The 23827-nt window shown below is 41.5% G+C and overlaps 1 protein-coding gene across 2 annotated transcripts in view; it reads right to left on the reverse strand.

The window, feature by feature from the left end:
• Positions 1-23827, reverse strand: part of CFAP99 (cilia and flagella associated protein 99) — a 118643-nt gene that overhangs the window by 49571 nt on the left and 45245 nt on the right. The window contains exons 3-6 of one of the 2 annotated variants that reach the window (XM_037898211.2): positions 18951-19095; positions 14876-14970; positions 6936-7048; positions 2308-2482 (exon numbers count right to left, since the gene is read on the reverse strand). The exons of the other annotated variant lie outside the window; for it this stretch is intronic. Of the exons in view, the coding sequence (XP_037754139.1) occupies positions 2308-2482; positions 6936-7048; positions 14876-14970; positions 18951-19095 (528 nt within the window). The remainder of the gene's footprint in view (positions 1-2307; positions 2483-6935; positions 7049-14875; positions 14971-18950; positions 19096-23827) is intronic. 2 annotated transcript variants of the gene reach the window in all.

A 23827-nucleotide genomic window follows, 5' to 3' on the forward strand; every position in this document is an offset into this window, starting at 1 on the left:
TAGTGATCAGTAAACTCTTCTCAGCTTTGGCAGTGACCATTCTTGTATTTCCTTAAAAATTAGGGTTGTGAGATGGACAAGGATAGGGGTAGTGTTATGTGTATTGTATTAAGAGCTTCTGTTTTGACACAAGATTCTAGAGTTTATGTATTACATCATCAATATATAACCAGATAGAATCTTGCATGTTAGCCGGGTGGGTTTGTTTATTTTGTTATTTTTAAGAAAAGACAGTTAAAGGGACAAGGTCAAGGAAATATATAAAGAGTGGGCTAAATATGGCCCTGGTCCTAATATGTACAACTCCAATGGAATTACAAGAACTTTTATCTGGGCTGAATGGGGCCTAATGCATTTCAATGTATACATTTTAATTCTAGACAAACCTAAAATAATGTTGTGTAATAATTTCACCACAAATAGTACTACTATTAAAGGAATGGATTAGATTACACTATAAATCATGGCTGGGATTTTCAAAGAAGCCTTGGGGATTTAGGTGTCCAAATACCATTGCATATTAATGGAAGTTGAGCCCCAGCTCCCTTCTGTGCCTGTGAAAATCCCAACTGAAACCACTAGTCTTTCTTTGTGGAAAGCCACATCTGCAATGGCTGGGGGTGTGTAAATGAGGAGGGAGACAAGCAATTATAAACCTTTGGCCATGAGGTCACTATTTTATTTGCAGCAGTATACAGAGTGATACAGCAGTATTCTCTCCGGGCCATCCTTTAATGCACAGCCACCCATCACATACTAGCCAATTCCAAGGGTGTGGGCCCATCTTCCTAGCCTATACCCTGCACTCTGGTCTGACTGAGAGACCAACCACATTTGCTGCAACTTCAAAAGAAATATCATGGTCTCAACCTAGGTTTTAAGAGGACGCTAGTCCATATCAGCAAACTAATAGACAATTCAACATGATTATCATTCTCTGTTTTGGAGGGCTCCAGGATCTGAACTAGTGGTTGTGACAATGGGGTTACAGGTTAGAATCAAAGCTCATTTTGCAGAGTTATGTCCAGAAGTTAGGGCAGTGTCTGCTCATACTGTGACAGTCATATTAGACTCCCCCTTTCATGAGCACTTAAATTTGGCAGACTTGATCTGAATTTAAATAAAATCCAATATAATCCTTGCACCTCAAATGATCTTCAATACATGTGAGTTAATGCAAAATTACTCTCAGGGAGACTGTACAATATAAAGGTGACAACAACAGGATTCATTCCTACACTGAGTAAGTGATTAAAAATGCAATTTTTCAGAACCTGGTATTTGTAGAATTAATGGGATTTCACACTGAAACCATCAATGTGCTACCATGAAATTGCACTATTACCCAAAGATGCAAAATGATTTTTGTAAGCATTCAACATTTGTATTATTAAGAACCTAATGTGCTAATAAAAGGCTACAGATAATGGCCAGAGCTGTAGCCCTAAACTCAGTTGCCTATGAAACTAAATGTAAACCATGGAGTCTTTATTCAGTGAATCATAGCAACCTTAGCCCAAATCCTGTTTACTTTAACCAAAAACCACTACTGAAGTCCATTGTGTCACTCCACAATTACACCATTGTGACTGAAATTAGAATATTACCCAATGTGACTTCTTAAGGCAGAAAAGCAAACAGTCAGGCCTTCAAGAGAACCTCTACACTCATTAACATATTAAATGCTAACCATTAACATTAAGGTACACCACAAACCCACATAACAGGCAATGAAATTCGATCCTCATGGGTTATCTGCAAATCTAGAGTTGGTTATGCCTATGTTGAAATTGCTGGGAGCTTTGCCATTTATTTTGATGGGGAGCAGGATCACACCCATATATTTTTTATAAAAAAATTACAGTTTGAGGGTTTATTTCCAATATGCACCTGTAGATCCCCCAAGGCAGAATAATCTACACATTAAATGGGCTGGCAGCAACCTGTTAAGTTACACATTCAAGGGGCAAGGAATAAACTGTTGCTTCATAGAAAAATCCCAATTTTCCAAACAATTGTAGGAGCCACCTTTTTGCTACCCTCTCCTTCCCTTGCTATAGAAGAGTATCTATGACATGCTTAGAAAATACCAATTACATCGATTAAAAACAGTATGAATTATTTTCTACAAATTTAGCCTTCAATTCAGAACACCAAAGTGTTTCCTGTTATTCCATCAGTGTTGGTAGGTTTTCTTCAATTATTTTAGATTCAAATAACTTCAAGGAAGAGACTGTTAATCGTATACTATGGTTGAGTACAAAACACATACAACTTAACATTTTCCAAAGAATAAAAACCACTCACAGGTCGATGCTTCTCCTGTAATGGTATTGGCTCAGGTATTGTTATGGCTCGTGGCTTAGGGGTGGTCAAATCAAATTCCTTTGGCTTTGTGACCGTCGAAGTCTTTACAGTGGTAACACGATTCGCTAATTTGTCAGCAAGTTGCTTGATCAATTGTTCTATTTTTGGCTGCCATCTTTAAAAAAATACTTTAAAATCTTATTTTCACTTTTTCTCTTATACAAACTCATAATAATGCAGTATCTGAAATTGTCTGTGACGCAAATTTGATAATACTTTGGCTCTGTTTATTCCCTTTTAACTGAATTGATCAATTGATTTGATTAATGATTAGTGGCACAGACTGTGGCACTCAAAATGTTACTTCACTTCTTGAACAAAAGTTAGTCTATTTCTAATAAACTGTTTATCTGTGCGAAACAACTGTAATTCATGCTGACTAAACAAGCACATTGCAAGTTCATTTTATAGCAGTGTCAGACAGCAAGTCAGAGAGGCAGTTATGATAAACAAAGTAGGTACAGATGAAAGGAGCAAAGACAGACAATGGTCTAAGTAATATTGTTCATATTATCTGACAGAGCGAGTGTATCGCTAGCACAATCTCATTTAATCAAAAATTGGAAGGACATGAATAATTTGCTTGAGTAAATAAATCCCTCAGACAAAAAAGTGGAGCTGGTGGGACATCCAACATGGTTTGGGTTTTTTGTTTTGCATTATTTGTGTATATCAGAATTAAAACGTTCAAAGCTTAAAGCCAAATTCTGTTCTCAGTTACACTACTGCAAACCCCACCAAAGTCAATGGGGAATACATTAATGTAATTTGAACCTATACTTAAAACAGACATATTAGTATCCCATTCATAAACACTCAGGTCTTGAATATTGAAGGTTTGCATTACTTTGGGAGTCTCATGCAATGAAAGAACAACATCGCTTAACTGAGACGTTGCCTTCTTGGTATCACAAATTCTTCTGAAACCAATACTTTTCTGTGATCTTCACCTCTTTCTCTCTTGTTTTAGAGCCCCTTTGTAAGAAGAGCACATAGGCTTCTGATGTGTCTATAGCCACTCACATCAAAACAAAGGGTGCGAGTAACTGAATAACAGATTTTCATATTAGAGAGGGGTAGTGTAATGAGGTTCCACGCCTTATTACGTAGTTCAGCTCTCACTGAGAATGTAAAAGGAGCTTCAGAATCTTAGTTTGTACTATCATTCTGATGTAATGCCAATGGGTAACTTCTGGGAGTCAGGGTTAGATCCACAAAAGGTCTTAGACACCTAAACGCAACATTTAAGCATCACTGAGATTCTCAAACGCCCATTCAGCTGATGCCTAATTCTGTAGGTGCCTAAACTTCCACCATTAAAGTCCTCTAGTTGTTAAATTTCTGCCAACGAGCATATGCACAGCCATCTCAGTCTAGGCACTCAGGCATCTATCTTGTGCCGAAGACACAGTGGGATCCTCAAACTACACATTCCCCCACATGGCCTAATCTGGTAGGCATGCTCTGAGCATGCCTAAACCCACACAAAACAGCTCCAAGAGAAGTCTCCCCACCCCAACTTTTAACCCATGGTTAGGGCACTAACCAAGGTTGTACTGGAAAAGTACACAGACAGGCAACAAAAATTATTAGGAGTACGGAACAGCTTCCGTATGAGGGGAGATTAAAAAGACGGGGACTGTTCAGTTTAAAAAAAGAGAAGACTAAGGAGGGGATATGATAGAGGTCTCTAAAATCATGAATGGCGTGCAGAAAATGAATAGGGAAGTGTTATTTACCCCTTCACATAACAGAACTAGGGGTCACCCAATGAAATGAATAAGCAGGTTTAAAACACACACAAGGAAGTACTTCTTCACACAATGCACAGTCAACTTGTGGAACTTGTTGCCAGTGGATGCTATGAAGGCCACAAGTATAACTGGGTTCAAAAAAGAATTAGGTAAGTTCCTGGAGGATAGGTCCATCAATGGCTATTAGCCAAGATGGTCAGGGACATAACCCCATATTCTGGGTGTCCCTAAACCTCTGACTGCCACAATCTGGGACTGGACAACAGAGGCTGGAACTCTCGAAAATTGCCCTGCTCTGTTCATTCCCTCTGAAGCATCTGGCATTGGCCACTGCTGGAAGACAGTATACTGGGCTAGGTTGAAACATTGGTCTGACCTAATATGGCCATTCTTCTTTTTTTATGAACTTAAGTCTCCCTTGCTGCATCTTGGAGGAGAAAGCACTAACCATTGGTCTAGAAGGTATTCTGGGGTAGGTCTCTCTCAGTCTCTCCTGTTGAAACTGCTCTACTGTGTATAAATAATTTAATTTACATTGAAACAGGGGGACTGGTACTTGGGTCCCCCAGAGACCACTTGGTGTCCTAACCACTAGACTATAGAATTATTCTCACACCTCCTCTGGCCCAGTGCATATTTAACTATTTATATACCAGGAAACAGCTGCAGCAGGAGAGATTAGGAAAAACCTGCCCCAGAATATCCCAGAGTCCAGTGGTGAGAGAATTCTCCAGAGCAGGGGGAAACAAGTTCATACCCCTTTGCACCATCATGCAGAGAGATTAATTGAATCCAGCTCCCCCACATCCTGTGTGAATGCTCTAACTACTGGGCTAAAAGTTATAGGGCACAGGGTCGTACCACCACTTCTGCTCCAGCATTTTTGCAAGATATGAGTTAGGTGCCTAACTCCAGCAGAGGGTTCTAAGTCTCTTTGAAGGGTGAGGTTTATGACCCACCCCCCTCCTCAGCCTTTCCTATTGGCTAGCTTAGGTGTTCTGGCGTTTGTGGATCCCCTTCTTAGACACTGATCTCTCCCCATTCACTGTATATGGAGTCTGGGCAGCAAACTCAGGGCTGTGGATTCCACTGAATGGCAAGGCACCTAAGTCCCTTTGTGGATCTAGCCTGCCGTGCAATCCAGCTCCCATTGAAGTCAGTGGGATTCTTTCCTCTAACTTTAGTGAAGCTGGAGCAGGCCCAGTGAAAGGGAAACAAAAGTATATTCAACACATTTGGGGCTGCCAAGTTTATTACTCGTGGTTACACTTTCAACCCTTTGATGCAAATTTCAAATCCACTGGCCAAATCGGGTGGTTGGATGCACCTGAGCAACTCCCATTGACTTTTACGTGAGATATGTACACTTATTGAGAGCAGCAGGGCACTGGAACAGGGGGGCTAGGAGGACATGGGCCCCCCACTTTTTACCTGCCCTAAGGGTGAGTGGGGGGAGGGGCAGAGAAGAGTGAGCAGGGAGCGGGGCCTTGGGGGAAGAGATGGGGAAGGGCCTTGCGGGGAAGGGGGGGTGGGGGGGGTGGGGCCACGCCTGGAGAGCAGAGCCATGAGTATTCATCGCTATGTAATATCTACTAGATATTTCTAGTTTATGGGCCTAGTCCTGCACTCCTTATTCAGGCCAAGTGCCTGTTGAGAATTTTGCCTCAGCAGAAGATAGGGGCTCAGGCTCTACAGTACGAAAAGAGGGATCAACACTTGGAACAGATGATACAGGGACTAATGAAAACAATGCCCCTGAATCTCATAAAACGCAAGTCTTTTACAGCACTCTAACGGTGTATGAAGCACCCTCAAAGAGGGTGTAAATTTAATTTATGTCCATTTTAAGGGCCCTTTACACTGAGTGTAAATGACAATCAGGCTCAGTGGTCTTACCTCTAATGAAATACTAATCCCAGATTTAAAAATATTTATAAAAATCACTGGAAGCAGCCATTGTGTTTTGAATTACTGTACTGGGGATGGAATGGGCCAAATTCTGCCAGCACACACACATCTGCAACTCATGCTGACTTTACTGAAATTGTGTGTGTATTTCAAGACAGAATTTATACCAGTGTGTTTACTACTTTGCCTCCACCTAAACAGTGTTTTTTTTAAATTGTACTGAATATAACAACTGAGTTAGATGATGGTTCATACTCTGTATCAGTGGAACCAGGTGGTATATGCTTAGCCTAACAGAGTTTGGCCCTGTGTCTACATGTCAGAACCGTTGTTGAACTTGGACAGCCCTAGAGTCCTGACTCAGCAAAGCACTTAGAATCATAGAATCATAGAATATCAGGGTTGGAAGGGACCCCAGAAGGTCATCTAGTCCAACCCCCTGCTCAAAGCAGGACCAAGTCCCAGTTAAATCATCCCATACTTAAACATGTATGCAATCTCAATCATGAGAGTTGTATCACTGAAGTCAGTGGGATTAATCATGTGCTTAAAGTTTTGCTGGATCAAAGCCTAACTTTAGAAGATAGTTGTTTGACTCTGATTTCAATATGATATGTTCCAGTTTCATTTTCTGGGTTGGGGAAACTAGCATGTAACATCTATGAGAGAACTTTTCTTAGAGCTAAGTAACTCACTTATGGATAAATTAAAGGGACTGCCCTGCTCCCATTGAGGCCAATAAGAGTTTTGACATTGACTACAATAGGAGCAGGATTGGACCATATGGTTTTATAAACATAGCAAATTGCAAAGAAATATATTTTAAAGCAAACTGAATTTTCAGGAGGACCTTTTTCCATGATGTCACCTTTAAACTTTCAAATATATTGAATATTTAGTACTTACCCTAGCAATGGATCAATCCAGTTCTCTTTTACATAAACAGAATCATATATCTGACTCCATTCATCTTTTATCCATGTACTCAAATTCAAGACACTGAAGAAGAATCTAAGAAACTAACAAGAGATTACTTCTTTCAAATCTGATGAACTGAAGAATTGAGTTACATGCAATATTTACATGGAGATTACACAGATTTTCTTAGAAACACTGCTGCAGACTTCGCTTGTGTATTACACTACAATTGTAATTAATACACACCCCAGTATTTGTAGGTGCATTTCAGTTTTGTTGCAACAACCTTATGTCCTGAAGCCATACCTTGTGCAATAGCAATAAGTCCTAAAATCTTTTTATGGACCTGAAAAACACCCCCATATTCATAGTATGATGATGTTTTGATGCAGTGTGACCTTGTTTTCAAGTTACTGCTTGTTAAAACATCACAATACTGGGACAAAAGTTTGTGTCTGGAAAAAAACTGGGTACTGTAAAGAAATGATTCTAGTCTAGTAAATCTAGCTATACAATAAAGATGACTAACCCAATTAATTTTCTGTTCCCATTGAACTAGAAGATTGAAATTTGGCACACACACACACATTGTGGGCCTCCGAATACTGGAAAAAACAAGATCTAACATTTGAACTTCCACTTTTCTATTGGAGTTCACCAAAAGGTCATCAGCCTTTCTATAGAATTTTAACTATTTAAATGGCCTTTTGAACTAGAATCTTGAAATATGGTACTCTCATTCATTATGGGCCACTGATTTCAGGATAAATTCCAAATCTGAACTTTGACCTTTCCATTACAATTCTTAGAAATGAAAGGATTTGCCTGACAGTGAGTGTGAAAAAATCTTGTGAGACCTTCACTTTGCTAACTATAGGCCTGACAGGACCATTTCCAAGGAAGTACCTAAGGATTTGGTCTCATTTTTAACTATTGCACATCTTAGCCTGTACACTACCACATCATCCAAATACCCTAGAGCATATTGGCTGGGGGGCTGAAGAACCTAGTCCATCAAGCTCTGGAAAACCACAGGCACTCCATTCAGCCCAAAAAGGCCTGGTATGAAAATGAAACCCTAGGGCAGAGGTAGGCAACCTGTGGCATGCATGCCAAAGGTGGCATGCAAGCTGATTTTCAGTGGCACTCACACTGCCTGGGTCCTGGCTACCGGTCCGGGGCGCTCTGCATTTTAATTTAATTTTAAATTAAGCTTCTTAAATATTTTAAAAATCTTATTTACTTTACATACAACAATAGTTTAGTTATATATTATAGACTTATAGAAAGAGACCTTTTAAAAACATTAAAATGTATTACTGGCATGCAAAAACCTTAAATTAGAGTGAATAAATGAAGACTCAGCACACCACTTCTGAAAGGTTGCCAACCCCTGCCCTAGGGTATGGATAACGTTGTTTTATTTGTGATTCTCATTTTGGTGGAATACTTTTTGTTAGCTCTACAGCAATGAGATATGTTTCCTCCTAGCCAGTCTAGCAAATCATTCTCCCTTGTGGCAAAATATCTTGTTCATCTCAGTCCTTTTTAGCCTTGGACACTCAGGATTGGGGCAAGGCAAATCCTTATTGGTGGCACAGGGTCCTGCTACTCCTCTCCTCAGTCAGTCCCTTGTGCTTGTTTTCCTTCCCTTCTGGGGAGCAAGTGCAGCCTCCTTACTGGGAAAATTTGGTGTTTTGCCACAAACAACCTACAGGCAGCTTCCCTACTTCCCTCACTCTCCCCATCCTACCACTCAGGGGAGGGTTTAAAAAGGTCCCAAGTAGTTGGAGTCAGCTGAACCTAATTGGTTCCCTAGCAACCCCTTTTCCCACTGAACCTTATTGCCCCATAGTTCTCTCTCCTCAGTGGATAGGGAGGGGCCTTTTAAACCCCTGGGACTAATTACTACCCCCCTTTTGTAGCTGTTTGTCCTGGGTTTACCACACCCTGCATATGGGGAAATGTAGGATCCTCGCCTGTGGAATCAATAGGTCTGATTCACTACTACTTTGCATCTTATATTGTCATTACATCTGTGCAAACTGGATGTAAAACAGTACCATCTTAGCACAGTAACATTTTTCACCCATTTTGCACAGGTGTAAATGTCACTACATAGGGCAAGCGTGGGGAATCTATGTTCCATGGGCCAGATTCCGCCCGTTGCTTAATTTCATCCAGCCCTGCCCTGCCCCGCTCCGCCCACCCTGCGCTCCAACCGGGAAGCAGGGTCCGGGGCCCGCCCCACTCCGCCTGGCTCTCCAGCTGGGGAGCGGGGTTGGGAGCTCACCCACTCCACCTGCCTGGCAGTCCAGCCAAGAAGCGGAGTTGAGGGGCTCGCCCTGCTCTGCCCACTCAGAGCTCCAGCCAGGGAGCGGGGGCTCGCCCCACTCTGACCATCTGGTGCTCCGGCTGGGGAGCAGGGTCTGGGGCTCGTCCTGCTCTGCCCGCCGGGTGCTCCAGCTGGGGAGTGGGGTTGGGGGCTCATCCCGCTCTGCCTGTCCGGCACTCCAGCCGGGAAGTAGGGTCGGAGCACGGGGGTGTGCCCGCCCGCAAGCCCCCATGCCCTGACCCCGATCCCTGACTGGAGCACCAGGCGGGCGGAGCGGGGCAAGCCCCCGCACCCTGACCCTGTTCCCCAGCAGGCACGCTGGGCAGGGGGTCAGAGTGGGTGGGGGTGCATGGGCTCCCATTTTTTCAGGGCCCCACAATTGGCGGGGGCTCCTGGGCACACCCCCTTGGCATAGGGGCTAATCCGCCACTTGGAGTAGGGTGGGTGAGCAAGCGGGCGGCCCAGCAATGGCAGAGGAATGCTCAAAAAAGGTAGGCCTGCTGCTTGGGGAGCCAGGCCTGGCGTGGGGCGGTGGGACAGAAGCCGTTGCTGCTGGAGAGAGGAGTCTCCCCTCAGAGCTGGGTGCGTGCCTGGGTCCATCGCCCCTGCAAGGCCAGCTGGAGGAGGCAGGGGAGAGGCAGCCCCATTCCATGCTCTCCCCCACCCCTGCCCCCTGTCATTGCCCACCCACCCAAAGTCGGGGCCCATCCAAGTGTTCCATCCTGGCTAGCCACTGGGACATCCGCCCCGGAGCAGGGGGAGGACAGCTCCTCTCCGTCCAGTTCTGGGGAGGAGCCACCCCACGCTCCTGGGATTCCTGCACTTGTCTCTGGGCCCCCCAGAAATATACTGACAAACCAGGGGGAATTCAGAGAAGAGCCACACGACAGCAGCAGGGGATGGTAGGGCTGATTTACGGCGAGAACAACATCATAGCATCTGATCCAAAGACTGGGGTAGTCAACGGCCTGGGCTTTGGATCAGACCTTTGCTTTTTATTTGTGTGTGGCCTGTGATTGATTTTTTTCTGTGGGTCAATGGCCCCTGGTAGAAAAAGGGTTCCCCACCCCGACATAGGGCACAAGGCAGAAGAGAATCAGGTCCAATGTCACAGTGTTCTTCCATAGTGGTGATGTACTGAAGGCCTTATCTACACACTGAGTTGCACCAGTTAATCCAAAGGGGTGTTTTTAAACTGATTTAGTTAAACCAATGCTGGTGTCAAGGACTGCTGCTCTTTGGCAGACCCTTCTTTCCATATGGACTCTTTTCTTCCTTCCCTTCCTGCGTCCTTGATATTCCTCTCACTCAGCCCACCCTATCAGGCAGCAATCAATTGTGCATTGCGCTACCACCTGCCGCTGTGCCTCTGATTCACTGCTCTTTCTCAGCTCCCTCTGACTGCAGGGCCTAGACCCCCTGGATCTTTGCTTAATCATCCTCTGCATGGTGCTTGCAGCTACTATTTCAAGGCAGATGAAACAATAATATATACTGATAAAAGATAATGAATCAGTTCTTATCCAAAGCAGACAAAGTTTATAAGAAAAATAAGTTCAGATCAATTGACTTTTAACAACTCTTGTTCTTGGGTTGGCAGCACCTACTCGTACATAATTTTTTAACTGCTATCTTTAGCAGAAAGAACAAGGAGTACTTGTGGCACCTTGGAGACTAACAAATTAATTTGAGCATAAGATTTGGTGGCCTAAAACCCACTTCATCGGATGCATGCCGTGGAACATACAATAGGAAGATATATATATATACACAGAGAACTACGGTATTTTCCACGGCATGCATCCGATGAAGTGGGTTTTAGCCCACGAAATCTTATGTTCAAATTAATTTGTTAGTCTCTAAGGTGCCACAAGTACTCCTCGTTCTTTTTGCTGATACAGACTAACAGGGCTACCACTCTGAAACCTATCATTAGCAGGTGGGACAAGATGGGTGAACTAATATATTTTATTGTACCAACTCCTGTTGGTGAGTGAGAGACAAGCTTGCCTCCCTCACCAACAGAAATTAGTCCAGTAAAACATATTACATCACTCCCCGCTCCCCCGGTCTTGCTAATATCCTGGGACCGACATGGCTTCAAGACTACATATATCTTTGACAGGTGGCTATTGTCCCTGGAGGCTTCCTGCTGCTAGTCCAATTACATAGTGGCCATGAAGATTTCACACTCTATTAGGGAAAAATGGGTAATTAAGTAATCAAACACTATGAGTTGTCTAAAATATACAGAGAGTTGTGAAAGGTATAATTAAGATATTTGCTACGGTGATGTATATTTTAGTGACCAGTGTGTTCTTGCATGAGTCCTCAAGGATAGACAAAACAGAAAGAATCAGGGGTTTGTGCATGAGCCCTGTAGAGGCTCTTTATGTGCCATGCCAGAGAAGGCTTTGAATGCCACTCTTGGACACACATTCCAGGATATGCCAACCTCCAGCTCTGACTAGGAGGTTGTTTGAACCAAAGTCCACAAATCTGGCCTTAATAATCCACGTGATAGGGTTGCACAGAGTGTAAGTGTGGGTAGAATACAGTCCCATGAACCTACAGTGTATTTTTCATTCCTTATCAATGTGAACTTTTGTGTTTTGTAGACCAATTATTTAATGAGCCATGAGAAAAATTCCATTGCATTTCAGTCCTCCTTTTTGTCATGTGTAAATAAGTAGCATCCTCATTAGTGATTATTTGTGTCTTTGCTATTACAACACCTATCTTGTGATGTTATCGGTATCAAATGTATAAGGGAAGTCACAGAGCTATCATTTTGGTAATGACCTTATTTTGCTTATTCATCTTGAAAAACACACTGCCCAGTACAAAGATAATTTCTTCAGTGTAGACATTGATAGCCTGTCCTCAAGTGCTCCAAGTTTCACTACTCATAGAATACAATGAGCCAGATTCATCCCTCATGTAATTCCACTGAAACCAATGGAATTACACCAGGGATTAATTTTGCCCACTGTAGTGCTTTAATATATTACTGAAGTAATAAAATAGTATGTGATCATGTAATTAAAGATATTATTGTAATGTAAACAGGCCAGGGAGCAGGTGGTGGTGGGGTGGTGAATTAAAGTTGGTTATGTACTTCACTTTGCAACCATAACAATCTTTAATGTAATTTTTTGTAGAGTATTTCCTAAGTTTTTAAAAAAGCAAACCGAAAAAAATGAAATTCTATCACATAGAATCATACTGACGCTGACTTGGGTCATCAGTAGGGTAGGAACCTTTATATCCACAGCACAGACCTCAGCCATGTAAGCTAACAGAGTAACTGATAATGTTAGTAGGTTGTCATGCTCCCTGTGGACCTGCCACAACTGCTTTTTATAATGGGAAGTGTTAGGAAATCTTAATTTAGGCATTATTACATGCATAACCCATAATACAGTAATAATAATTTAAAATACCTAGTGCTTTTCATCCGTAGATCTCAAAGCACATTACAAACAAAGTCATTATTATTAGCAGTTGTCAAGGTTGAAGGGATTCAGAATGTGAGACAGAACAAAACAGATTCCAGAAGGCTAAAAATAAACAAAACACTAAGTCAGTATGTATTTTTGTGCTGATCAGTTATTGCTGCACAGCACTATAGTCAACAAAGTGCTAAAATGACATAAAAATAAAGAGGTGTAAGGCTAATGGCACAGTACATTTCAAAGTTATTTTCTTCATTTTTGACTCTCTTTTGTCCTTGTCTCTAAGATACAAACCCTTCAATTTCCTCACATACATATAAGAATAATACAGATTAATAAAAACAGCAAGTCCTGATCCTGCAACCAATAGGCAAGTCATCTTTTCTCATAAGAGGAATCCCACTGAGATTGCAGGATTGGAACCTGTCCCTGTAAAATATTTTTATAGGTATAGGGCCTTAAAGAGCTCTTGTATGTTCTCTTATTACATGCATAGATTCCATGTTTAGATTCCTAATGCACAGATTCCTAATTTTCCATTCAGACTGAAATGTGTCTAGTATTCCTAATTATTTTGCTTTAATCAAAATACCCAGCCATATTCTGGTATGGAGGAAAGGTTTTTCCTCTATTTTATCAGCATTTACAAATACGAATCCCATCTTGCAATTCTTACTCACACAAGTAGAGCTCACTCAAATAGTCCCCTAGACTTCAGAAAGATTACTGATATGAGTAAGGACTACTTGCATAATTAAGAGTCACACAATTGGGCCCATGATCTGGAGAAACATCTCCTTTTATGTTCATTAGATAAAGTAAATCTGTTTAAGTAATATACATGAAACATTAGTTTGCATCTCAACTGAAAGGCAAGATGAACTCAGGACAGGAGGATCTTAGCATGTTGTAATAGGTCAACATCCCCAAAGGGTATCCCAGAATTCTGTCTGCCACCCTCATGCTGTTGCTACGGCTGCAAATCTGCCTTCTGTTGTTTTTGTCCCTGTTGCTGGGGGACCAACTGCTGCTTCTAAATCCTCTGCTGCAGGTGCATTCATCTAATCTAGCATCACTCTAGAGACAAAAAGGCTTCTCTGATGCAAGAGGAAAAAAGTGTACCAGAAGAAACAGTGTGGAAGGTCACTTGGTACTACACCTTCCTTTATGGAATAGATATATTGTACGCAAGGAAGGAGAAAATAAATGTGTGTGGAGCAAAATAGTGTCAGGGACACTGGCACTTCAGCCACCTAAGGTTAAGAGAATGGAATCATTGAGCGGTAACCAGTATGGATTAGAAATCAGATGTTTTGCAAAGTATAATATCATTGATAGCCACACGAGCTCCAGAAGTGTCCAAACCACTTGTTTTTCCCCAGAAATCTTTACAAAGAGGCCTGGGGGTTGGGAGAACTTTTTTAAAAAAGTGTCATTTGCCCATCAGATTTTGATAATCTTCCTAGCCACATCTCCTCTATTCTTATCTCTAACAATTAATGAACTACATCATTACTGTCTGAACTGACTTTATGGAAACACTCCATGCCAAGGCCTTCAGATGCACAACACACCCAGCCTAGCCTGCTCTCTTCTCTTATACTACATGACAACTATGCTCACTGGAAAGGCAATGCAGTCACAATGAGCAGGGTAATAAGTATAAAGACTGTACAGATAAATCCCAGTTATCTGAAATTTGCCTTTCCCCTGAACACAAATGTATTTATGAACTGAAATGCCAATTACCCCAAACCTCAGTGTTTTGGATGTCTCCTCAGACATCTGGACAATCAGAGCTTACCCTTGGTACATCCATGTAGTATAATTTTTATTGCTTTACATGGAAAGAAATCATGAACATGTAGTATAAACTGAGCATGACTTCGGAAGTGCGGCAGTTTTGTGCTAGCAGAATATTGATTTCCCATCATTTAACCAAAAGACATTCATCTAGTCTTATTTAAATTAACTCAAAAGCTAAAAAGTTCAGAGTGTAAGTGAAGGAAGAACAGTACCCACAGTTTTTAAAATCACAGCAAAGAACTCTAGACTCAAAAAATAATTAATCAAACAATATGAAAACATGGTGTGATGTTAGTTTAAAATTTTTGCTAAAGTGAAATTACTTTCATTACCTTATACATTTTAGCAATGTCCAGAGATTTGACAATTCTGCTGAATTGCTGAAGACCAAGCTCCTCCAGTTGAAAAGTGGCCAAATAGCAAATAACTATCAAAAGACACATATAAAAACTATTTATATTCATTACACTTTTGGATTTTGACCATGGGGCTATGGCTGAAACCAAATCATGTGACTCACTTTTGGCACTTTCATTATTAATAACTTTTAAATATTTTTTTCCTTTTGTCTGTATAACGGGGCTATATAATGATTGTCATTAAAAAGACATCCCTGTTTGTCTTACCACAGCTGACTCTCAGATACTATAGTTATTTTCAATTTTGTGCCAGATTCTCAGCTGGTGTAAATCAATATAGATCCACTGGAATTACACAAGCTGAAGATCTGAAGCTTTTAACTACAGAAAAATACAAAACAAACGACAGTTATTTGAAGGCAGTGGGGTAGCCTTCAGACAATTGAGAGTTTGCATATTTGGAAGATCAACTCCTGCAAAGTTTAGAAGCTCTGTAGGGCTAAATCTAAACTCCTAAAGGTGTTCTATGCCTTGCAGGAACAGAACTTAATGCAGTGTAAGCTGCTGGAGAGGAAAGGGACCAAATGCGTCCTGAGTACCACTGGTCAAAGTTTTTCTGACAGAAAGTTTTTCTGTTGGAAATACTGTTTCTTTGGAACTGAAACTTTTTGTGGGAATGTGTTGCTTCAATGAAGTTTTGCTCCTAAAAAGAGGAAGAAAAGCATTTTGATAAGCTCAAAACATTCCATTTTGACATTTTCCGAATGGGACATTTCATCTTTTCATTTCAATACAATTTTTCATCTTGAAAATTATTTTTTTACTTAAAAAAAAATTAAAAGTTGAAATCTAAATGTAACATTTCAATTGATCCAAAACATTTTTTTTTTCAAAAAAATTTTGTTTCGTGTGCAATTGCAGTCCCCACACAGCTCTAGTCTTGAGCAAATAGGGGCCAATGAAGGAAAAGGCAGAGAAGCGTAGAGTTGTCCCCAGAACTGGCAGAAGCTTCTATGGTGTTTCTCTGATCCTGTGAAGCTAAGGAACCCTTGTAGCACAGTGGTAGCCCTGAGGAACATACCAGGCTTTAGTTGGTTTGCCTATAGTGCAGTATCTCAGATACCACAGCATGGTAACTATTAGCAAATCTTGACCAATGTGCTGGAGGCAACTCAGTGTATGGTAACAGAGTATCAATCTTCTGTTTCAGCATAGCAACACATTTAAGTGGTCTTAGTGGAATACAGATGTATCTTATAAGAGCATTATTAAATTCAAATCTGCTCACATAGAGTAACAGCCATGATAAACAACTTTGATAATCTAAGTGTCAGTGAAGCTTGGCAAGGAGCGTCACAAGCAGCTTGGAAAAATCTAAGCCAATGACCTTTGGACTCTCAACTTGTTCATAAGGGAAAATATTCAGGGATCCCCCTGACTTCCCCCTGATTAATGGAGGTCTTTGACAGAACCAATCCTGCCAATCTAGGAACAGCAATAGTCAGCTTAATGGTCAAATTTATGTGCTTCTGACACTGAAAAACATAAGCTCTTTGTTTATGATGGAGAACTGTGGATAATTAGGTATCGTTTAAAATTTTCTTGGATGTACGATGAATCTGAATCATGATAGCTGAGGTTCACATTTAGCTATTCATTTCCTGAACTTGAAGGTTTTCATAAATTTGCTTAAGATTCTGAAGTCCAGGATGGGTCTCAGACTGTATCTCTTTTGGGCACTAGGAAATATTTGGAGTAAAATGCCTGCTCTTGGTGCAATAGAGGAACCGCTTCTATAGCCTCCTTTATGGAAGGGAGCTTATTTTCTCCCACAGAAGTTTCTCATGAGAGGGAGAGGGATGGGAGAAAGCCTCGTGTAAAATGTGATTGAGTAACCACCCCTGATGATATCTAGTACCCAGCAATATGAAGTGAACTTGCACCAGGCATCATAGAAGGTCAAGAGATGTGGTCCACCAGATAGAAGTGTGTGACTCTCAGCCATCTTGCCCACAATGTTGCGTAGCCACCACCAGCAGGACAATATGCAGTCTGTATTGTGGACTTTTTGCAGGAGCAATCCTGGAAAAGGTAGAAGATTGGTATCTTCTCTGGGATTGAGTGCTCTGCTGCTGCTGAACAGAAGGGGATTGCCTGTGGAACTGAAACAACACATAAGGTGTTTTCTTTTCTGAAGAGATGAGGACTGGAAAAGCCCTAGAGATTGGGCTTTAACTCTCTTGGTTTTAATTTCTGCAGAATCGTATCCATTTTATCACTAAAATGAGCTGAAGCCTCAAAGTGGAGTTCTGTCAGTTTTTGGGACTCTGCAGCAAGGCCTGATGACCTACCCCATTAATATCTCCTTAGAGCAATGCCAGTGGGCATAGGTATGGTAATAGAGTCTGAAGTGTCATAAACTGCCCTCTGGGTATGTCTATCTTCAGTGACCAAACTTTGTTGCTTCCCTTTGTTCATCCAGTAAGGAGTACTGAATAGGGTTAATGGAGTCCCATAACACATAATTATATCTGAACATGAGAGTTGGCAGTTTGCCGCTTGGCAACCCAGAAGTGGAAAAGATAACTTTTCTTCCAATGGGATCCGGTCCTCCATCCTTCTCTATGTAAAGGGAGCAGTCACGGATGCTCTGTAACTTTTAGATAATTCCTGAGCTGTCAAGATCAGCATGGAATTGGCCAATGGATGTTGTAACAATAATTGGCCCTCTGAAGGCATAGGATACATACAATCAGCCCTTTTTGATACTGGTGGCAAGGACACAGAAAAGAGCCAAATGTCTTCTGCTGGCTTGAATAGTCCTTGGAGATTAGGAAAGGTGACTTTGTCTTTTGTATGCAATTCCATGATGTCAAAAAGGGTATCAGATGGTGCAGACCCCTCAGTCTGTAACAAAAGGGTATTAGTAATTCTCCTTGTCAGCTCCTGAAATTGCTTCTGTTCATTATGAAGAGAGACGAAGTCCCAGTTTGATCCTCAGGGGACATACCATTGGTATAATACTTGATGGCTGACTGCTCCACTTCCTCTGAAGGAGTCTCCTCACAGTTATCATACCTATACCACTCTTTTTGGGGAGGCAATGTTGCCAGCGCCAACAGCGCTAGTCTTATCTGCGCTGATTGAAACATGGGTATCCTTGAAGGTGGTGGGGCCTGGGAGAAGGTCCAGACCAGGAAAGTTCTCAGTGCCAAAGAAGGTTCCTCTAGTGCTGGGAGAAGATCGGTGTTGATGTTTTTGCTGATGCTGAAGTCGGTGCCGTAGTGGTTTTGGTAGAATAAAGACTTAAACCCCTGAAAGGTCCAGAAAACTGTGCATTGGGACACTATAAGAACCTTTCATTGACTTAGGAGCCTAAGTCTCATTTTCAAAAGTGACTTAAGTCATATTGGAGCCTAAGTCAGTTAAGCATTACAGTGCTGAATGGAGCAATGCCTAGTAAATACCTTTAAAAATCTGGGCCTAACTAATAATAAAATAGGCTAACTAGCTCACGGAAAAGAAAGAATTCTGTTTAGCTGTCTGTGTCAGTGGCAAAGGAACTCTGGTGGTCATCCTAGCATGACAGTGCTGCTGTCACACCCCTCTCTCAGCAGACACGGCTTTGCTATACAATTCTGCAGTGCGATGATAGAAGTGCTAGATCCCATAAGTGGGACAGCACAGAGGCTGTTGAAGAAAATTTTTAAGTGAAATCTGCACCACCTGGATACTTTATTTTCTTCTAGTGATGGATATGATCATGTATCTGAACTGTACCGTCAGTCTAACTTTCAGCCAAATTCTGCAGTCCTTACTCAAGCAAAACTTCCATCAGTGGGAGTTTGGACTGAGAAAGGATTCCAGGATTTGGCCTTTAGGTTGTAAGATCACTGGTGAATGACCAAGTCTTTATATTTTGTACAGCACTGAGCAAAATGATAATGCTTAACATAGAATCTAATCGTAACACCTGAACAACTGAAATAATGTATCTTTCTTATGTTCCATAGTTATACTACGTTATGTAACTTAAAAGAATACCTACCCACATAGAGATTGCGCTCAGAAGACAGGCAATGCTTCCCATCCCGAACAAAAAATGCATTGACTACTATGTCCATTAAAGGTTTATATTCAATACATCCAGCTAGAGTCTCCAACTCAAATGCTCCATCTGTCACATTAAGGGTCTAGAGGAATACAAAAAATAAGTAATGATGAATGAATTCAGGGAACAAAATATTAAATCAAACAGCACTGACTGAGGTGGAGGAGGCATAATTTTAAAACTATTTAAAAATGAATACAACTTTAAGAAGTTAATGGCCTTTGTAAAGCAAAATTAAAAGAAAAAAATCTTTGACTTTCAGTTAATCTGCTGACACACATTTAGCAAAAAACCTCAAATGATGTGTGAAAGTCAACAGTTAATGCAAAGAAAATGTATATGTAAAGTAATGTATTGTCCTTGAGCTATGATCAATGACTAACTCACCCAATAGAATGGGGAACCTCCAATGAGATTTTGCTCTTGCACGGCGAAATTCTCTTTACCTACATAATGCCAAGTAACGTGGTTGTATGTAGGAGAAGTGTCTGTAGTTTGGGGAGGTGAAATGAAGCCCAGAATCAGGACAGGGGCCAGGGGAAGTACCCCTCTGAGGTTGCTACTTCAACTTATAGGATGGAGAAAGTGGCCACAGGCCATCCATACAATTAATACATTCTGCATGTGCAAGTCTCAGGATCCTTGTTAATGTAGATTCTGTGCATATTACCTTATTGGTCTCCATTGTCACTGTGACGTGATGCTTCATATTCTTTATAGAAATAAGCTTATAATATGAATATGGAATAACTAAGATATATTTTATGCAAGATGGCTCATGTAAGATATCATTGGAAAGATTATGATTTACTGAATGTGATTATCCAATTTGTATGCATGTATCATTTCTGTATCTGGAGTTAGGAATATTGACTATGTTACAATTACAACTGTGGTTATACTTGGAGACACCCACCAGATAGTAAGCAATCAGCCTTAATGGTCTATTAGGAAAAAAACAACAAGTCTCCGAAGATGTGGATCCCCCATCTTCCAAGAGTTCCTTCCTGTGAACATTGTAAATAAACCTGGTTTGATGATTGCTTTGACACTGCAAGGTCAGGTGATAATGTCACCTAGTAAAAAGTACCACCTTGGACACTACTGGTACTTTTCCCGTGGAAACAAAGGCTTCCCGCCTTATGTAAATTCTATTTAAGGCCGGGGAGTAAGGCAAACAGGACTCTTCTCCATTGCCTTCCTGCCCAAGAAGAAAGACAGATGAAAGTACCTGAAGAGACAAAGGAACTGAGCTGAGGGAAAGGCAAGGGCTGAGTCCAGACTAAGACAGGAGTCTAGTCTATAAAGAGAAATAACCGGAACTCTAAGCTACAGAAACTCTGCAACTCGCCTAAAACAACATTTAGGGTCACATATTACATTTTGTAACCTGTTTCTTGAGCGTATTAAGCCTAGTGTGCGTGTTTTGTTTTATTTACTCAGTAATCTGCTTTGTTCTGTTTGCTATCCTTTATAATCATGTAAATATATCTTTTATATTTAATAAACTTGTTTTTAATTTATTTCAAAACCCAGTTTGTGCAATTCATATCTGGGGGGGCAAAATCTCTCTCCACGTTGAGGGAGAGGGTGAATTTTTATGAGCTTGCGCTGCGCAGATCTTTCTATACAGCGCACAACAATATTATTTTGGGTTTACTTCACAAAGGCGGTGTGCACTTGAGTGCTGGGAAATTTCCTAGCTGAATCTTCCCATAGACAGCTACTTGCAGACTCTGTGTGATTCTACAGCTGGTGCGTCCCTACCTGTGTGTGTGTGCTGCCAGAGGCTGGAGAGCCTGATTCAACAAAACAGGGAGAGGGAGCCCAGGCTAGTGGAGGAGGCAGGCTCAGTGAAACCCCAGTACATCAGGTGGCATCCTGGATGGGCGGTCTAATCCATCACAGTTACCTGTCTGAAAACCCTTTGTGAAATATACAGAAGGTTCAGAGCCCCCTTGCAAGGACACTCTACCTGTGACACCCCCTCACAAGCCCAGTGCAAGATTTAAGTGGCATGGAAGAATCTGTGGTGGTGAATTGCATAGATGAATCTCATGCTGAACAATCTTTCAGATGCATTTTATTATATTGAAAATATTTCCATTCTAAATCACCTTTAGAATATTGTAATAGGGTCTAATGCACGGTACAATTTTCTATTAAACAAATTACAAGGAGGGCAACTGATTTTGGGAAGAGTGGCAGGAAAATAATGCTTCCTTGATTTAGAGATGCTAGCAAGAAGCAAACAAAGCTCAATGCATCTTCTGAAAAGATATAGTCCACATTTTGATTTCTCCTTCTCAGTGGCAATGCTCCTTGTTTATGGTGATAATTTGTCATTTTAAAGTGTCAATATGACTCTATTGGTACAAAATAATGGATGCAAGTCCAATTATTATTAGGACATGGGCTCACACCCAGAGCTGGCACTGCAGAGCATTAGGAGCTATTGGAACTGTGGTTGCAGACTGCCTTTCAACGAGATGTTAAATCAAGGCTTCTGCTGCCTGTTTTTCAAAGATCTGTTTGTAGAAATTAAAGATTTTATGGTACTTTTTAAAAAGAGAAAGGGATAATCTTACTGAGAGAGGGCCAATGTGCTCTCTCTCAATAAGCATGTTCTAATATCTAAGGCTCTATGAGCTAGTCTGCAAAATGACTTCTCCGTCAGTTCTTCACTTGTAAGCAAGGCCGGTGCAAGGATATTTTGCGCCCTTGGTGAAATTTCCACCTTGTGCCCCCCCCCCCCCGCACATCGGTTCATTGAGGGGCAAATCCCAACAAGCCTTTCTAGCTCTAACTGCACCTGTTACCTCTTGATTATTAAAAAGATATTTCTTCATGATCAGTAATGAATACAATCATACAATACAAGGGCAGGGGGGATATTTTATTATTGGGTTATAAATCTTTTTCTCTTATAATATAAATCATACATGCTGCTAAGAAGGAAGGTCTTGTGTGTGAGTCACATGCCTGGGAGTGAGCAGATCCATGTTCTATTCCCAGCTTTTCCTCAGAATTCCTGCAACACACAAATTCTTCTCCCTTGCAAGGCAACTCGGAGGAACATCTAGAAGAGCTAGCTCTTAAATAGACATATCCTTGGGCCAACATGACACCCATATGCCTCATTTTCAATTGAATAGACACATTGTCTCCCAAGAACTCCAGAGAGCAGGGATAGGGTGTGTGCATGGCACACCATCTCTAGAGGACATGCTACCATATTTGCAACCAAAGTGGAGAAAGGTGTAAGGGGAACATGACCAAGTCTGCAGCCCAACACAATTTGAGGGAATTTGTGCACAAAGGGTACCTAGAGTGAGTCCCTGAAGCAGGACTACTTGCAACCATATACTATGTGTCCTCGGGTGCAGGACAATACTAATCTCTCAGTTTATGGTTAAAGAGCACTTCAAATGCCATTGCATCTACTAACTGATGATTAGACAATACAGCACTGAAGTACTTGCATAACTTCAAACTTGTGAGTAGTTCTGCTATGTTTAAAGTTACTCGCATGCTTCAGTGTGTGTAGCATGGGGGCTGGAGAAATGCTGCTACTCTGGATGGAGTTATGTATTACAATTCCTATGGCACTGCATTTTAAAAATATTAATATTAAAGATTTATATTGCCAGAGGCATCAACCAAGTTGGAGCCCCATTGTGCTAGGAACTAAATTGATACATAGTAAATGATAGTCCCCAGGTGTTTACAGTCTAAAGACATGATCTAACAGGTGCATAGGCAAACACTGGGCAGGTTGTCAGTGGTGCATATGGCTGTGGGATGTTTCTTTTAGAATGAAATCCAAATTAATAAATAAAGTCACGTGACATAGCCTATCAAGAACCAACTTTGCAGTTGACAAATCCCACTCCGTTAATTGCTCATCTAACTGTCAGCAACTTTCATGAAAATCTAGGCTCTTTATCTCTTAGATAAAAAATGTATTTCTCTCTCCCCATCCTCTGGAAACCTAACTACTTGGTGGCTTAGTTGATATGAGTTCATTGTTTTTCATTTGACTTTCAAAATATGCTGTGCAAATATTTGAGTAATAGTACCTCAAAAGGCAGAAAAGGGCAAAAAAATAAAAGGTTTTTCCATACTCAACTTTCAAAATCATTTTCTTTCTTTGTGAATTTTTAACAATATTAAAGTTAGTAAAACAAGACTTTTTTAAAGATGTGATGGTCCAAGTGTAAACAAACTCACTTTGTATAAACACATTAAAATACTTTATATTTACTCCTCAACCATGTAATTGGTCTTTTTTTATCTGAAATCTGAAGAACATTCCCATCTTGCATGATAAACTATAATCGAGGTCTTCTTCTGAATTCTGTACCATTGTTCTGGAATGTAACCAAGATTTTCAATGGTGAACACAGAATCTGCTTTTCAAACACAAAAGACCAAAAATGCAATGCGATGAGATATCAAGTTACTGAAGAACCCTAAATATGCATTTATGCACCGGCCCCCGTGTACCCCCTGGCTAACCTCACTGCGCTCAGGCTCTGTGGCTCCGGGCCATGTGAGCCACCACCACTGGGGCTCGGGGCCCTGAGCCTGCTCCGGGAGGGGCAGCGGCGGCTCACACTCCCGGGAGCCGCAGAGCTGAGCACGGCGAGGGGGATGCCGGGGGGTGCACGGGGGCTGCCGCCCACATGCATCTGCTGCAGGAGCCCCCGGGGGGGAGCTGGGCTGTGCCGGCGCCTCCCCCGGCGGCTCCTACAGTGGATGCATGTGGGCAGCGGCCCCTGTGCGCCCCCTGGCTCCCACCTCACCACGCTCGG

Source organism: Chelonia mydas, chromosome 4 (assembly GCF_015237465.2).
Source record: "Chelonia mydas isolate rCheMyd1 chromosome 4, rCheMyd1.pri.v2, whole genome shotgun sequence".
Taxonomy (NCBI): Eukaryota; Metazoa; Chordata; order Testudines; family Cheloniidae; genus Chelonia; species Chelonia mydas.